A 19547-nucleotide genomic window follows, 5' to 3' on the forward strand; every position below is an offset into this window, starting at 1 on the left:
ACCTACACAGATTCGGTACTTTGGGTGCAGACAAACATGGCCGCATGATTGTCTGAAATTTTCTTTAATGTTTGCCAAATGAATTAAGGTTTAAGAACAAATTATACATAGCCAATTTTCCATAAGTCATCAAACTAAATTACTCTCCAAATTTACAAAGTAACAATCAAGATGGTACGTACTGATATGTTTGAGTAAATTCTGGGTTAAGTCTATACCGGCACATGGCTGCTCAACTCGCAGCATCACTATTCCTATTTCTTTTTCATTACCATTTTTGGTCAGAAGCTAGACAGTTTCTAGACAGTAACCATGAACAATAAAAAAAAAACAAATAGCCGTCCAGCCTTTCTTTTATAACGTATGAGTTGTCATTTTCTTTTCTTATTCGAACTTGTGGTGGAATAATACAAGGAAGCAATAGTTTATAATGTGATGCATATAGTCTATAAGTCCAGATAATCATGCTGTCTGCTGTGGGTATTTTTCGATTTTGACTTTTTTTATCGCAGGAATCAAAAATTTGAAATAGCCTTCCTAGACGTCATAATTATTTGGACTAATAGTCTATAGGCCTAGTGTAAACAATGTTTATTTCAACAAATCATAACAAACAATATATGTACATGAATAACTAAAATTAAGTACAGGAAATGACTGATAGAAATAAAATCCTAACAGCCAAGTTTTTTTAGCTATGACCTATGTATATGCAGCTTTTAATATAACTTATCGGGGGCTCATTCATTAGCGACAAGAAGTATAATTTATTGACAAGAAAACAAATTAAGCGTAAAAAAACTAAATATTATAAATTATTCTAAATAAATAAATATTGAAACATACATTAAATTGTCTTTTTTAATAATAATATATGAGAAACAAGAGCATAAACTTTTTTTTTTCATTATGAATGAATCACTATACATTTGTACATGTAGAGTCAGCATGGTTGATGTATCAAAGATTCAAAACCAAATTGTAAGATAATTATAATAATCTAGATTTATTTCCGACTCAAAAGGTTAATATATATATATGAATACATTACACATTTTTTTTCTGTCTTAACACCATAAAAGGTTCAAATATTTACTATATATTAATAAAGAAAAAGATAAAAAATTATAAGGTTCAAATATTTACAATATTAATAAAGAAAAAGATAAAAAAATATAAGGTTCAAATATTTACAATATTAATAAAAAAAAATGAGAAGGTCATTTTTTAATTTTTAAAAATTTTAAATTTCCACATTTCTTATGGACCCTTAGTATAATCAGATGATTTATTTTCTATAAATCTATTGTTTTAATAGTAAATTAACTTTCTTGTCACTAATATTTTTCTTCTTGTCTCTAATTAGTGAGACCGCAACTTATCGTTATTTATTCCATGCCAGATAAGTTCTGGGATTACACAACTCTTTCAAAGCAGGTGAAGCTATCTTGGGCCCTGCTGGAGCCATGTACTGTGCATAAAATTTTTGAAAGAGTTAATATTTAAACAATTGAAAACACTTTGAACAAAAAATTTTCTTACTTGAATTTGTGTTTAAAAGATTGGATCATAAACTATACGAATTCAAAATGTTCACTTCATACACATTTTCCTCTCTCTGCCTATTACTAATGACCTTTGTTTTGTGATAGGGCCTTTGTGACAACTGACCCAAACCATGGAAACAGAAAGTTGTCTTATTAAATGATTTCCAGAATGGACTAAATAGCGATAAGGCGTATTTTAATGTCACTTTGATAGTATGCCTTTTAAACATCATAACTAAAAAGTGGATATTTATTTTAATAAAAACCTCACAATAAATTCGGAATTTACAGTATCTAATTTAAAAACACTGCAATGTAAGACACAAGATATTGGTAGCAAGTGTAGTATGGTTAAGATTATTTGTTTCAAACTATGCTTTAGGTGTAATACAGTATACTCGACCTATTCGGATATCGGCTATTGTAATATAATTTTAAAACACCAAACCCTTCCCTATACATTTAATGTTAATTTTATCGTGTAATCGAATATTGGATAAAAGAATATATCGGCAAATAGGATAAGAATATTCAGGAAATTTTGTTCAAAACCATGCACAAATCGGATATTTTCAATGTTTTTCTGACAGGAAATTGACCCGGAAGTTACGCAATTATAATCTTGCAGACAAGAAAATTTAGTTTTTAAGTAATAAAAGGAACTATTTCTTAATAAAGTGTTGTCTTTATTCATTGTTTTCCTTTGTAATGCGAACCTAGATGCCCATAAAATTCAAAGGGTTTGAATTTATTTATAAAATATACGGTACAAGAGAAAATTTTATACGTTGGGAGAATTTTGACAAAACTCTTAAGTGCTCACAGAATCAGAAATATAATTTAGACTAATGTACCTCCTTCTGAATAATTTATTGCAATATACATATAAATCCCTTTTGCCAAGAGAAATCTGACTTTTGTCAGATATAATTTTGTAACGTGTAGGTTTGACCACATTTTCTTTTGTTTACAAAATGTGAGGAAGCCTCTAGAACCATGACCAAAACATTAACAGTCTTCAGAAAACTTTAACTTGATGCAATAGTATTTTATTAATTATGATTATCTTCATTGATATTCAAATAAATTTGATTATTCAAAGAAATAAAATATATAACAAATTCGATTTCAGTTTAGAGACAGAACATGCTATAATCTATTTATAGCCCGATTGGTTTATCTGTGATTTTACCACATGTATATAAATGTAAATATGGATATTACTTCGTATATTAAACAAATAAAGACACATAATGATACTATTGATAGTAGATATTTATTCACTTAAATATTTCAGGACATTTTTGATTTATTTTAATAAATATAGGATTTAAAAACTGAAAAACTAAAATATGAGCATTACATAACCAGCTGATAAAAGTTTTACACAAACATCGTAGTGATGAATCTGATGAAAATAACTTGAACCCTTTAATATACATAGCAGTGGTCAGGGCTAGTTACATCTCAGGATAAGGTCAACTCATTATTGCAGAATATTCAATGAATATACATTTATTGTCTAATTGAATATATCGGATAAAGGGATATTTTTTGCTAACATTTTGGGTATCTGATTTGCCGGAGTCTACTGTACCACCATTGATTTTCCCCTATTAGTCTTTGTTAAATTTGAACTTTTCAAAAAATTGTGCAGAATTTATCTTTGTTTCAAATAAAGAAATACTTGGCATGAGTAGTTTTATCCTGTCCAGTACTATAGAAAAAATTTCACATACTGTTTCATTGCATATAAGAAAATAACCATCACTGGAAGTTAACCAATCAAATTTTCACCCTTTTTCTACCATTGTACAAGCTTTAGTAACCATGTAACCTCAAGTTTCCACAATATTCTATAGAAACACTAACTAAAAAAATAATGGTGCTTTGAAACGCCCAAGATATATGTCTATGACACAGATTTGTTTTACTGCAATGAAATGTAGGATAAATTTCCTACAACTGTCAAATTCAAGGGAATATTTTTTTTCGACCCTTTTTTGTATGCAACCGGATGTGATGTACTATGATTTGGTGGTATTACACCTTTATATAAAACAATAAGCATGACGTAAAAAACCATCCCAAAAATGACAAACAACCAGAATATGAGAAAAAATGTTTGACCTGTCAGTCATGGGCCTGACAAAGTAAGATTATATGTCAGTCCTACAAAATTTTTGCCGGTCTTACAAAATCTGTCAATTTTATCCTGAAATAAAATTAATAACATATTTTATTGAAAAATAACTTTATTTATATTAGTTTTATTCTTCACTGGTCAGGTCTTCATTTGCACTCATATTGCTTCCTTTTTATTTTTTCTTCATTGGAAGGTTCCACGGTCGATCGTTGCCAGGGATGGCTCCGTGAACAAATTTGATAGGCCACTATAGCTCGCCGCTTTGATTTGTTTTTAATAAAATTCGGAACCAGTACCGGAAATGATCCACAGGTACATCTGATGACAGATGAAAAAAATGTACTGGAAATTAGCAGCTGGTACATCTGATGACCGATGTAAAAAAACATGCCCACATAGGCACTGCAACGGCTGTTTTTGCATTGGTCATTGCGACCGCAGCTAGCAATCAAAATACCGATTGGAGCCTGGATTTTTGCAAACTCTGAACAACAGTCAACATCTAAATGGACATTGAGCAGCACCAACTTAACTTTAACTGCTGCGAATTAAAGACTTTTATCTCTTAAAAAATACTTATTCTTACTCTACGAAAAGTCAACAGAACATTTTCACAAGTCCACAGTAAACATCTATTTGTCAAAATAATTCGAATTTTATGTGATTTTTTTTACAGCAACACAACATGAACTCATATCCACTTCAACATAATCAAGGCATGCCACAACCAATGCCACAAAGACAACAACAAAACAGTAAGTCAATATTCTCAAAACTCTCTTCTCTGACATAATCAAGGTATGCCACAAAGACAACAGCAAAACAGTAAGTCAATATTCTCCAAACTCTCTCCTCTCACATAATCAAGGCATGCCCCCTATCAATGCCACAAAGATAACTGAAAAAAAGTGAGTCAATATTCTCAAAACTCTCACCTCTGACATAATCAAGGCATGCCCCCAACCAATGGCACAAAGACAATGTTCAACAAAACAGGAAGTCAATATTCTCCAAACTGTCTCCTCACTGACATAATCAAGGCATGCCCCCTACCAATGCCACAAAGACAATGTTCAACAAAATAGTAAGTCAATATTCCCTTAAACCTGTCACCTCTCTGACATAATCAAGGCATGCCACAACCAATGCCACAAAGACAACAACAAAACAGTAAGTCAATATTCTCAAAACTCTCTTCTCTGACATAATCAAGGTATGCCACAAGGACAACAACAAAATAGTAAGTAAATATTCTCCAAACTCTCTCTTCTCACATAATCAAGTCATGCCCCCTACCAATGCCACACAGATAACAGCAAAAAAGTGAGTCAATATTCTCAAAAAACTCTCCTGGCATAATCAAGGCATGCCACAACCAATGCCACAAAGATAATCTTCAACAAAATAGTAAGTCAATATTCTCCAAACTCTCTCCTCTCTGACATAATCAAGGCATGCCACAACCAATGCCACAAAGACAATGTTCAACAAAACAATAAGTCAATATTCTCAAAACTCTCTCCTCTCTGACATAATCAAGACATGCCACAACCAATGCCACAAAGACAACAGCAAAACAGTAAGTCAATATTCTCCAAACTGTCTCCTCTCTGATATAATCAAGACATGCCACAACCAATGCCACAAAGACAACAGCAAAACAGTAAGTCAATATTCTCCAAACTGTCACCTCTCTGACATAATCAAGGCATGCCACAACCAATGCCACAAAGACAACAAAACAGTAAGTCAATATTCTCCAAACTGTCTCATCTCTGACATAATCAAGGCATGCCACAACCAATGCCACAAAAACAACAGCAAAACAGTAAGTCAATATTTCTCTGGGTGGAAACTGACTCCGCTCCTCAAGCAAGATTACCATGGATACATCAAAATTTAACATTACATCTGTTCCCTCCTTGAACAATTAACATGTACCTAAATATTTCTAAAATATCAACTGGTTTAATTAACATTTTTTATAAGTCCAATTTTACTGATTTTTGCTGTTGGAAAAATGTTCTATGTGATCTCTGATTTACATATGTACACACTGTAATAATTGTATTGATCATTACCGTGGTATGCAAATGGAAAATCCTCAATTCTAATATGATGCCATTTGATATAATTCCAATAAAACATGGGAAACACATGATTCTTGACAGCACTAAGTCTATTCAATTTGCAATTTTAGCATGTTGTTTTTGAACGATGATGGAGATTAGTTTTTACATTTCTGTGGATATTTCTTTATATGATATTCTATAAAATCTTTGAAAAAACTACTTTTTATTCATGAAACAGTTGGTCTTCTAGAACATATTAGCTTCTTCAAATCACAATGGCTGTCTTTCAGACCTGTCTTATAGGTAAACTTCAAAGGAAGAAAAGTTAGCATATCCCTATCTAAAGTCCAATGCTTGGTTTGTTTAATTATTTCTTAATTCACTCTCTCAGATAGGTAAATAGCACTATGCAAATCAAACAGAGAGATTGTAAAACATATTCACCTAAATGTCAAATACAACTGAAGCTTTAGTTATAATTTCAGGAAGTCAAAGAAACAAAGGGGGCATGATGGGACCTGGAATGACACAACAGACACCAACCATTCTACAGCATAACCCAGGACTGAACCAGCCAACTATCCTCCAACAGAACCCTGCTGCTCAGTATCCTACATCACTTCCTCCCACATCTGTCATGCCTCCTTATCAGACAACACAACACAATACAGTTCCACAGAAACCTACTCCCCCTCCAGTTTCACAGCCTAACCAGAATGGGATCATCCATCTGAAAGGTGGTGCTGCTGTTGCTGCACAGAATGGAACAACCCTACCTAGTGGTGAGCAGCAACAGCAGAACCAGGAGGAAGAAGAGGGAAAGGAGGACATACAGACAGAAACATCAGAGACAGAATCATTGGCAAACACAAAAGAGAAAACCCCGATGTGTCTCATCAATGAATTGGCCCGTTATAACAAGGTAAGGGAGAAATACAGACAGAGACAGAATCATTGGCAAACACAAAAGAGAAAACCCTGATGTGTCTCATCAATGAATTGGCCCATTATCATGATTATAACAAGTTAAGGGAGAAATACAGACAGAGACAGAATCATTGACAAACACAAAAGAGAAAACCCTGATGTGTCTCATCAATGAATTGGCACGTTATAACAAGGTAAGGGAGAAATACAGAGACAGAATCATTGGCAAACACAAAAAGAGAAAACCCCGATGTGTCTCATCAATGAATTGGCCCGTTATAACAAGGTAAGGGAGAAATACAGAGACAGAATCATTGGCAAACACAAAAGAGAAAACCCCGATGTGTCTCATCAATGAATTTGCCCGTTATAACAAGGTAAGGGAGAAATACAGAGATAGAATCATTGGCAAACACAAAAGAGAAAACCCTGATGTGTCTCATCAATGAATTGGCCCGTTATAACAAGGTAAGGGAGAAATACAGAGACAGAATCATTGGCAAACACAAAAGAGAAAACCCTGATGTGTCTCATCAATGAATTGGCACGTTATAACAAGGTAAAGGAGAAATACAGACAGAGACAGAATCATTGGCAAACACAAAAGAGAAAACCTTGATGTGTCTCATCAATGAATTGGCACGTTATAACAAGGTAAGGGAAAAATAAAGAGACAGAATCATCAGAGACAGAATCATTGGCAAACACAAAAGAGAAAACCCTGATGTGTCTCATCAATGAATTGGCCCATTATAACAAGGTAAGGGGGAAATACAGACAGAGACAGAATCAGTGGCAAACACAAAAGAGAAAACCCCGATGTGTCTCATCAATGAATTGGCACGTTATAACAAGGTAAGGGAGAAATACAGACAGAGACAGAATCATTGACAAACACAAAAGAGAAAATCCCGATGTGTCTCATCAATGAATTGGCACGTTATAACAAGGTAAGGGAGAAATACAGACAGAGACAGAATCATTGGCAAACACAAAAGAGAAAACCCCGATGTGTCTCATCAATGAATTGGCACGTTATAACAAGGTAAGGGAAAAATAAAGAGACAGAATCATCAGAGACAGAATCATTGGCAAACACAAAAGAGAAAACCCTAATGTGTCTCATCAATGAATTGGCCCGTTATAACAAGGTAAGGGACTATTAATTTTTATGCCCCCGCCATAGTGGAGGGGGCTTTCAAGTGTTACCCATGTCCGTCCCGTCCGATCTGTCTGTCCGGAACGTCCCCAAAATTGTTTTCTGTTCATTAACTTTAGTTTGCCTCAACCAATTGTTATGAAACTTAAAGACAATGCTTATTACCACAAAACATGAATAAAGTTCAAAATTGGCTGGTGTCTCTTTTAACCTTCTTGAGTTACGCCCCATTATAAATGGAAAAATTGCTAAATGTATCGTTTCTTTTCTCTAACTTTAGTTTGCCTCAACCAAATGTTATGAAACTTATACACAATGAGTATTACCACAAAACATAGATCAAGTTCGAAATTGGGTGGAGTCACTTTTACTGTTCTTGAGTTATGCCCTTATAAATGGAAAAATTGCTAAATTTGTTGTTTCCATTCTTTTACTGTAGTTTACCTCAACCAAATGATATGAAATTTATACACATTGCTTGTAATCAGAAAACAGTCTTAATTACGTGATCCTGCATCTGTATGAGGAAGTTGACTCATGCATATTTACAAGCGGAGGCATCTTTGGCCCATAAACACATTCTCCATTTATTTTAAATTACAAAAATTAAGGACCTCTCATTCATTATATTGATGCATTATACATTCTAAGTTTGCCTCTATTGATGGTTACCCCTTTTTGTCGAGCCTTCGACTTTTGTCGAAAAAGCGAGACATAGCGATCCTACATTCCGTCGGCGGCGTCCACAAATATTCACTCTGTGGTTAAAGTTTTTGAAATTTTAATAACTTTCTTAAACTATCCTGGATTTCTTCCAAACTTGGACAGAAGCTTGTTTATGATCATAAGATAATATTCAAAAGTAAATTTTGTAAAAAAAAAATTCCATTTTTTCCGTATTTTACTTATAAATGGACTTAGTTTTTCTGCCAGGAAACATTACATTCACTCTGTGGTTAAAGTTTTTGAAATTTCAATAACTTTCTTAAACTATCCTGGATTCCTACCAAACTTGGAAAGAAGCTTGTTTATGATCATAAGATAGTATCCAGAAGTAAATTTTGTAAAAAAAAATTCCGTTTTTTCCGTATTTAACTTATAAATGGGCTCAGTTTTTCTGCCAGTTAACATTACATTAACTCTGTGGTTAAAGTTTTTAAAATTTCTACAACTTTCTTAAACTATCCTGGATTTGTACCAAACTTGGACAGAAGCTTGTTTATGATTAAAAGCTAGTATCTAGAAGGAAATTTTGTTAAAATTTTGTTCCATTTTTTTCGTATTTTACTTATAAATAGACTTAGTTTTTCTTCCAGTTAACATTACATACAGTCTGCAGTTTAAGTTTTTAAAACATTTATTAGATTCATAAACTATCCTGGATTTTTACCAAACTTGGACAAAAGCTACTTACAATCAAAAGATAGTATAGAGAGGAATATTTTTATTAATTTTTTTCCTCATTTTTGTTGAGCCTGCGATTAACAGCAAAAGTAGGCAAGACACTGGGTTCCGCGGAACCCTTACCAATTTTTTATTCCAAAAATCATACTATGTATGTTTCATTTGAACAGCCCTTATTTGTTAAAATTGTACTCACTTGTCTTAAAACTGATATTTAATGAAGTTAGAGAGTCTTTCAGCCTGTTATATCTTACAAGATAGACTTAGTTCAAGGGAAATAACTCTTATTAAATCACATACATGTATGTATGTGTGCGTCTACCATGGTCATGAAATACATGAATTCCAAAAAAGGCACTGCAAAAACTGACGGACAAACATATAATTGATTTAAAGATTATCTCCCTTTACCCAGACTTTTACTTTTGTAGATCTCCCACCAGTACACTCTGGATGATAACAAGGACCAGCTCATAATAAAGATTATCTCCTTTTACCCAGACTTTTACTTTTTTAGATCTCCCACCAGTACACTCTGGCTGATGAACAAGGACCAGCTCATAATAAAGATTATTTCCCTTTACCCATCTTTTACTTTTGTAGATCTCCCACCAGTACACTCTGGATGATGAACAAGGAGCAGCACATAATAAAGATTATCTCCCTTTACCCAGACTTTTACTGGTACCTTTATTTTTATAGATCTCCGACCAGTACACCCTGGATGATGAACAAGGACCAGCTCATAATAAAGATTATCTCCCTTTACCCAGACTTTTACTGGTACCTTTATTTTTATAGATCTCCCACCAGTACACCCTGGATGATGAACAAGGACCAGCTCATAATAAAGATTATCTCCCTTTACCCAGACTTTTACTTTTGTAGATCTCCCACCAGTACACTCTAGATGATGAACAAGGACCAGCTCATAATAAAGATTATCTCCCTTTACCCAGACTTTTACTGGTACCTTTATTTTTATAGATCTCCCACCAGTACACCCTGGATGATGAACAAGGACCAGCTCATAAGAAGACCTTCTATGTAACACTCAAACTAGGAGACAATGAAACCTATGCAGAAAATGGACCCAGCATTAAAAAGGCCCAGCATTCAGCTGCTGCTGTGGCCTTAGAAAAGACCTCTTATACTCACCCTCCACCCAAACCACCTAAAAATAGAACTACTCATGAACGTAAGTTTTGAGGTCATGTCAGAAATGCTGTTGTCTTTTATTAAATCTGTTTAACTGTGTTTAGTCTCTAGAGCTGTCAATTTGGCAGAAAAAAAAATAAAACGATGGTTTTTTTATACATTGATCCATTCATATATTTTTACAGCAGAGATATAGTTTCTATTTTAAATATATCTTAAATATAGAAATATTAAAGAAGATGTTGTATGAGTGCCAATGAGACAACTCTCCTTCCAAGTCACAATGTGTAAAAAGTAAACAATTATAGGTCAAAGTACAGTCTTCAACACGGAGCCTTGGCTCCCACCAAACAGCAAGCTATAAAGGGCCCCAAAATGACTAGTGTAAAACTTATCTACAGGAAAACCAACGGTCTAATCTATATAAAGAAGAGAAACACTTATGAACCACATCAACAAACGACAACCACTGAACAACAGGCTCCTGACTCAGGACAGGTGCAAACAAATGCAGCGGGTTTAAAGAATTTAACAGGCACCAACCTTCACCCTAGCCTGAAACAGTAGTGTAACATTACAACATAGAAAGACACACTATTAAAATATCGCTTAAAATGGCTTAACTCGATCAAAAAGACATATTAACAAAAACAAGTAAACATACATGTATACTGAAAGAATAAATTTGATCTATGATACATTATAAATATAATATTAATAAAAAAAAAGGGGGATGCAAAATAATGTAAAAAAGACAACTCTAACCTGGGACAAAATGGTGTTTAATGAAATACATACACGGGTAAATTTAGATATGATAATTTTGTTGTACGGAAATACTTCATAGTTCATTCTTTTTGTGAATGAATGTCTAGTATTCATTGATTCACCAATAGCTATTGTGACAATATGAATTAACTTTTTATACGACCGCAAAAAAATTTTTGTGGTCGTATATTGGTATGACGTTGGCGTCGTCGTCGTCGTCGTCCGAATACACATTAGTTTTCGCACTCTAACTTTAGTTTAAGTGAATGGATCTCAATGAAATTTTACCATAAGGTTCAATACGACAAAAGGAAGGTGGGGATTGATTTTGGGGGTTATGGTACTAACAGTTAAGGAATTAGGGGCCAAAAATAAGCAATTTTGTAACTTCCAGACATAACTTGTGTGTAAGTATATGGATCTCTCTGACATTGTACCACAAGGTTCCATATCACAAAGGGAATGCTGGGATTGATTTTGGGGGTAATTGCCTCCAAATTTTAGGAATTAGGGGCCAAAAAGGGGCAAAAAACAAGCATTTTTCTAGTTTCATGACAATAACTTGTGTGTTAGTGTATGGATCTCTCTGACATTGTATCACAAGGTTCCATATCACAAAGGGAATACTGGGATTGATTTTTGGGGGTAATTTCCTCCAAATTTTGGGAATTAGGGGCCAAAAAGGGGCAAAAAACAAGCATTTTTCTAGTTTCAGGACAATAACTTGTTTGTAAGTGTATGGATCTTTATGAAATTGTACTGCAAGGTTCCATATCACAAAGGGAAAGCTGGGTTGGAGTTTGGGGGTAATTGCCCTAAACGTTTAGGAATTAGGGGCCAAAAAGGGACAAAAAAACAAGCATTTTTCTAGTTTCCAGACAATAACTTGTGTTCAAGTGAATGGATCTCTCTAAAATTGTACTGCAAGGTACCATACCACAAAGGGAAAGCTGGGATTGAGTGTGGGGGCGATGAATCATAAGGGGGTTCAAAAAATTTGGGGGGGGGGATTTTTTTTTCCTTTTTTTTCTTTAAAATTTTCCATTTTAAATTGGTTATTTCTGATTTATATATAAAAGCAAATAATAATGATATGGTTTGAATAGCATACATGTGAACCTCCCGACAGGTGTACAATAATCCTGTTTTCAGGAGTCTCCTCCTGACCTCCGGTTGAAGAGGAAAATTATAATCCCGTGTATGAAATTTTTCATGAATGAAAAATTTCTGCCCAACATAACATCTCAGGCATCTGGTGTAACTCACATTACCTGAAGTTATATTTTACCTGTAAATCAATTAACATGCATAATTATATGGCTTCACTTGTCAGCTTGGGTGTCAAACATACTGGTAATCAATGATTTTTTACCTCAGGCTAACTGCCGTTGTGTAACAAAAACTGTGTATTTATTGGGTTACTTCCCTTGATTTATCCTGTTTTAAGTTACTTTCCTTTAATAATGAAAATTTTTAAAAGAATATAAATAAAATATAAATTGAACAAATAATCATAAAAGGATGGTAAATAAATGATTTTAAATGTCTTAGGACAAATAAAAAAATAATAATTTGAAAATTATTTGAGGATTCTATACTTCCTTAAATTGAAATTTATATAATAACTATGACCCTTGATTTACAGTTAGAATGATTTTCAGAGTATGCAAACAAAAGCTATTTGCAGATAGTTAAACAAATGTTCTGGTTGCAATAAATGTTTTATAGAATATGAAGTAAAAAATTTAAAGAACATACTGAAAAAAAAAAATGTTAGATTGAACATGTAAAATAGAAAGATGGAGAAACTTTATAAGTACAAGGGTACTATAAACATAATAAATTGGATGGAAAGTTGAAGAAAACACACTTTAAAAGACCATTTTTACAGCACACGGTTACATTTACGACAAAATTTATGTCGATTAAAAACCTCCTGATCTGAGTCCTAATCTCCTGACCAAAATTTCCCAATCTCCTGATCTGAGTTTCACAGTCCATCACATGTATGAATAGGTAAATTAAGAAATTATAAGTTCTTAGACCACTTTCATTCTGTGTCAGAAACCTATGCTGTGTCAAATATTTAATTACAATCCAAATTCAGTGCTGTATCAAGCTTGAATGTTGTGTCCATACTTGCCCCAACTGTTCAGGGTTTGACCTCTGCGGTCGTATCAAGCTGCGCCCCAGCGGAGCATTTTATTTTGTATGTTATGAGATATTTTAATGTCTGTATTCTATGGTGAGTAATAAGGTATGTCCGGTTTTTTTTTCTTCATGTAGGCGTTTCTTAGAAATTTTTTTTATTCAAAAATGGACTTAAAATTTGTATGGAAGTTATTTGCTTATTTTTAATTTTGGATCTTTTAAGATGGCATATTTGCATAAATATGGCCTTGTGGCATTAAAAGGGCATTGTGCCATTAAATTTTCTCTGAAAATCAGGTCAATACTCCCTTGACACAATTTTTTGTAATATTAGTAAATATTCATTCCTTTTGTACACATGAAGAATTACTGGCTCACTTAATTACCTATTGACTTGCATGAGAAAATGTATTAGTCCTTTTGGATGTCGAAAGACATCTGATTGGCATGTATATATTTTCTGTAGCTGGTACTATTACTCCAACAGTTGAGCTGAATGCCTTGGCAATGAAGCGTGGAGAGCAGACCTTCTATAAACCACTTGACACTAGATATCCTCACTATCCACAACAGAATTACAACTATAGAGGAGTGTATAATCATAGGTAGGTGTTACATCATGTCTAAAAATAGATATCCTCACTATCCACAACAGAATTACAACTATAGAGGAGTGTATAATCATAGGTAGGTGTTACATCATGTCTAAATAAAGATATCCTCACTATCCACAACAGAATTACAACTATAGAGGAGTGTATAATCATAGGTAGGTGTTACATCATGTCTAAATATAGATATCCTCACTATCCACAACAGAACTGTACACACAAAGGACAAGGTACGATAAGCCCCCCTGTTTTGGCCCCCTATTTTCTTATTTTTCAAATTTTGTTTTGGAAAGCTACTTTAATCATGTTAAAATATTCCCTGAGGTTTGAAGTTTGTTTGGATGAACTTCAAAACCATTAATTTCAGCAACTGGGTGAGGTGAGGGGGGTAAACTTTCCGTTATTATTCAGATATTGTAATTATTATTCACTTTGGAGGTGTTCCGTACAACGATTTTTTAGTTTTTAAGTGGCTGCGCCAACGTGACCCAGTAATTTTTTTATTACAATGTCATTATCACTATTTTTGCTGTCTAGATCGCCATAATTTTCTCCGGGTCACGTAGGTGTACGCTATTAAATTGTAAAAAACACAGGCCAAATATCGTAATTTTTCCTACTTTTGGCGTTTTTGATGCCCTTTCACCCCCTTCACCTCACCTAGTTAATGAAATTAATGGTTTTGAAGTTCATCCAAACAAACTTCAAACCTAAGGGAATATTTCAACATAATAAGTAGCTTTCCAAAACAAAATTTAAAAAATGAGAAAATAGGGGGGCCAAAACGGGGGCTTATCGTACCTTGTCCTTTAACTGAGCTGCGATGGATAGAAATCGACCTTATGCCAATGAATATCAATACATTTGTTAACCCCTTTGTATTGAAAAGAAATACCTTTTGAAACCTGTAACTGTTTGAAAATTGAGTTGTTATAAGAACCCTACAACACAGACATAAATTCATCCTTAATTTCATATTTGAACGTTTCAAAATCAGTCAAATTATTGTTCATATTCATGTATATGTGCACTTGTATAAGGTCGTTTTTTATCCGACGCAGCGCAACTGATAAAAAATATATTAATTCTAAGGCTTTCAAAATGTATCTGAGGTAGAAAAAAAGAAGGGGTTCTTGCCTTATATTATAATGCATAGCCTAGGAAAATGCAACAGAGTGCATTATATCATGGGAAAGTTGAAAATGTGAGAACAGAGAGCCTTAAAAAAGATACATAAAACCCTCAGTGATTTATCTACACAATGGGGACTTAAATATATTGAAGAAATTTGAAAATTTTAGTTAACTCACTTCTAAAAGAATGTTCTATAGAAATGTTTATATAAATAGTAATTGACCTGAATCTCCTGAAATCTTGCTCATTGTTGAAGTCTGTATAGTGACCTATAGTTATTACATTCACAACATTTGTCTCTGATAGATGTATGTCTCATAATCAATCATACCACATCTCCAGGTTTTTATACTTTTCATTTCAGATATCATTATCCCAGAATGCCAAGAGTTTTCTATGTTTCATTGAAATGTGGCCAGCGTGAGTTTATAGGGGAAGGACATAATAGACAGGAAGCAAGGAATGACGCTGCCACCAAAGCTCTCAACATTCTGAAGAAACTACCGGTTCCTAACGATGATCCAAAGAAATCTGATACACAAACACCTGAGAAACAGGAACCTAGTAGGTCAAATTATAAACTTTAGAAATCTGATACACAAACACCTGAGAAACATGAACTTGGTAGGCCAAATTATAAACTTTCAATATGCACATTTTCTTTAACATGGACATATATAATTACATGGTGATTGCTTTTTACTTGAACATAATTACACCTAATCCTGTTACATTTAATACATTGGTAGAAACATCTATGACTGAACAAATACAGAATATGATGGAATATTTAGATATTAAATATATTTTTCAGGTGAGAAAGACCTACTGAAGTCTGAGATAAGTCTTGTTCATGAAATAGCTCTGAGGAGAAATCTTAATGTCATCTTTGATGTAAGTAAATAAGCTAAGATGTAACTTGAGGTTCTGTATTGTCATATATTTGGTAAGGTAAATGCAGGCACTGTTCATAGAATTATTTCTGATTCAAGTTCAGGCATGATGTAGCAGTATTACCACACGTGGGAAATGTCAGACTGAATGTATGCATATTATCTGTCAAGCATTTGTTCAAAAACCAAGGAAATGTAATCTTCTTTTACCTATTTATTTTAATCTGAAGGAGTAATACATTCTCCCTAATGAAATACATTCAATCAGAAGGGGTAATAAATTCTCTCTAATAATAAGATTAAAGTAAAAAGAAGTATCAAGCTGGATGGTAAAGACTGTAGTATAAAAAGTTTACAACTAGCAGACGATACTGCTTTGTTTTGTTGTTTTGAATAGGACGTTTAATTAGCCATGAAAGAAATTAAAATCTTGAGTTCTTTTTCATGAATGAAATTAAATAGGAATATGACATATTGCTAATGGGGAGGAAAGCTAACATCTTGAAAGACAAAACTGAGGGAATTAACTGGAGGGATTGACCAATTAAAACCTTTGGTATATATTTTGGGCACTGTGGAGAGGAATGTGAAAAACTGAATAAGGAAAAGAAAAAAGAAAAGATGATTAAATGATTGCATTCTTGGAAGAAAAGAAATCTTTCTATTTTTTGAAAATTTTTTAATAATTCAAACATTACTTTCACCTATTTTCACTTTTATACGAACTGCTTGTATATATAGTTCCTTAGAAATATTTAAAAGAATATTCATTTTGGGATAATAAACCACATAAAGTTAAAAGTTTATCATTGATGAGTTGTAGTTCTTTGAGTAGCCAAAAGTGATAGAGCGTTGTCCTTACAATAACTTGAAAATGCTTTCACAAAATCTTTTCGAAATTAGATACTGTGGATTCATTATTATTTTTTGGATACCAATTTTCTTTGGTTTCATGGTTATAGGTTAACCACGAACTTAAATGTTCAACGAATGGCAAGTTTACTATAGGCTTGTATGCAGACATTGTCAAAAACCACGAAATTAAATATCCACGAACATGTAAGTTTTCCTTAATCCACGAAAATAAGTGAATCCACAGTATGTTGTTTCCTGTGACTAAATGAAGGTCAAGGTTGATTTTCATGATCTAATCATTTTAAAACAGAAAGTAGAACGTAGCATTGTCAGATCCTTATATCTTAATCATATTATATGTTTATATGTATTCAGGTCATAAGGGAATCTGGACCACCACACATGAAAAGTTTTGTAACAAAATGTCGAGTTGGAGAATTCGAAACAGAAGCTGAGGGAAACAGTAAAAAAGTATCGAAAAAGAAAGCTGCCGAACTAATGCTGGACAAACTGAAGGAGTTATCTCCCTTACCTCCGATGGCACAGCGACCAAAGAACAAACAAAATCAGAACAAGAAGAAATCGAAAAACATAATCAAGGTTCAAAATGTAAGTCACTTTACTATATTTTTTGTCTCAAAATTTATCTATCTCGATTATTGTACAGTAGACTCCACCTAATCGGATATCGGCTAAACGAATATATCGGCTATTGTTATATTTTTTCAAAACACCAAACCCTTCCCTATATGTTTAATGTTAATTTTATCTTGTAATCGAATATCAGATATAAGAATATATCGGCAAATCGGATAAGAATATTCAGATAATTTGGTTCAAAACCATGCACAATCGGAAATTTTCAATGTTTTTACTAAATAAAAAGGAACTATTAATAAATTATTGTCTTTATTCATTGTCTTCCTTTGTTATGTGAATAAGATGCCCTTTTACTTCAAATGGTTTGAATTTATTTATAAAATATACAAGAGCAGTACGTTGCTGTTTGGAGAATTTTGATAAAACTCTAAATGCTCACAGAATCAGAAATATAATTTATAATGAATGGACCTCCTTCTGAATAATTTATTGCAATACAGTCGATTCCGGTTATTTGCATAGCCTATTTGTCAGACAAAATTATGCAATAAAGCGGAGTATGCTTATATCCGAAATGCCAAATTACGGAGTCAAATAACATCAATAGTACAGATCAGTAAAGGAAATCCCTGAAGAAAGATGAACGTCCATAATCCACTTACAACATATTGAATGCTTATTTATTCTAATAAAAGTTATGTGTCTAGTGTCATACATGTTATTTTATTTTGTATTCTTTCAATAAAGTTTATAAACACATTTTGTTTTAGTTTATTTGCGTACCGACTTTTCCTTTACCTGAGATACGAAAATAAAACAAATTGTTCTAAAAATGACCCGGATGTACAATGTACATTGTTACGCTTTGCTTAAATTAACTGTTTAACAATACTACACAGTTTATAATCATTTTAACAATAAATGTGTACTGAACTGCCTTTGATATGCAGTATTTACCGCTTGCACAGTGATGTAACACTGTTTCTTTAACCTCGTTAGTTTCGTATATGCAAAGCAGTTAACAGGTAATGGGGCCCTGCACAGGTTATTTACTGTACACGAGTGTTGAAAGTGAGAAAATATAATAATTCGAAGTTAATTTTCTTTTCAAAAAATATAAAAAATAAAAGATTAATGTATAAAATTCTTCAACCATACATAAATGCCCTGTAATATTTAACATAAGTGTAGATCACCCCTAGCTGAATTACGAGAGTACACATTGTATAATGATCGATAATTAGCAGGGGTTATTGAAGTTGTTTTTAAAATTCACCCCAAATGTAATCTATGAACAATGTTTGAAATCCAATCAATAATTTACACCTTTTGAGATAGAATGGACGTGTTTTTACAACAATCACATGTTTGACATTTTTATGACCTCGAGGCTTAAAATAGAACATGGGAAACTTTACCTGTGTACACATCAAGGCTTATTTTATAATCATATAAACACGAAAGAAACTGTTTTAAAACTTTATTTAAATAACACAAAAGTTAATATGAAATAAGAACGAAAATTATGATGCATTCAAGAAAAATATACTTACCAAATTGCTGTTTCCGGTCAAAAATCTCGTCAGTTTTAACTAAGCATATCTAGCTGGCGAATATTTTCTATGCAATTAACCGAAAGGCCACTTGTAAGGCTATGCATATAACCGGACAATTTAACATTAGATGAATGGGAAATGGTTTTGTGCAGGAGAAAACTATGCAATTAACCGAATTATGCTATTAAGTGATATGCAATTAAGTGGAGTCGACTGTATAAATATAAATCCCTTTTGACAAGAGAAATCTGACTTTTGTCAGAAATAATTTTTTCACACGTGCATAAGTAACCACATGTCATGGACGCCATTTTGGGTTATTTACAAATTGTGTGGAAGCCTCTAGAACCATGACCTAAACATAAACAGTCTTCAGAAAACGTAAACTTGATGCAATAATATTTTATCAATCATGAGTATTTTCATAAATTTAAATTTGATTATTTAAAGAAATAAAATATATAACAAGTACGATTTTAGTTTAGAGACTTTACAGACCATGCTTTGATCTATTTGTAGCCAAATTAGTTTACCTGTGATAATGTAAATAATGGATATTAATTTGT

The 19547-nt window shown here is 33.0% G+C and overlaps 1 protein-coding gene across 17 annotated transcripts in view; it reads left to right on the plus strand.

Annotated features, from left to right (window-relative positions):
- The first annotated feature begins 13 nt into the window (after window positions 1–13).
- Window positions 14–19547, plus strand: part of LOC127731843 (double-stranded RNA-binding protein Staufen homolog) — a 37447-nt gene continuing 17913 nt past the window's right edge. For 2 of the 17 annotated variants that reach the window (XM_052240698.1, XM_052240692.1), the window contains exons 1-8: window positions 14–174; window positions 4370–4448; window positions 6239–6687; window positions 10243–10453; window positions 13799–13937; window positions 15442–15641; window positions 15892–15971; window positions 17201–17434. In XM_052240698.1, the coding sequence (XP_052096658.1) occupies window positions 172–174; window positions 4370–4448; window positions 6239–6687; window positions 10243–10453; window positions 13799–13937; window positions 15442–15641; window positions 15892–15971; window positions 17201–17434 (1395 nt within the window). In that variant the 5' untranslated portion in view covers window positions 14–171. The other 15 variants (XM_052240694.1, XM_052240693.1, XM_052240696.1 and 12 more) reach the window with 15 other exon arrangements.

The sequence above is a fragment of the Mytilus californianus genome, unplaced genomic scaffold, assembly GCF_021869535.1.
Source record: "Mytilus californianus isolate M0D057914Y unplaced genomic scaffold, xbMytCali1.0.p SCAF_21, whole genome shotgun sequence".
NCBI classification, from domain to species: domain Eukaryota; kingdom Metazoa; phylum Mollusca; class Bivalvia; order Mytilida; family Mytilidae; genus Mytilus; species Mytilus californianus.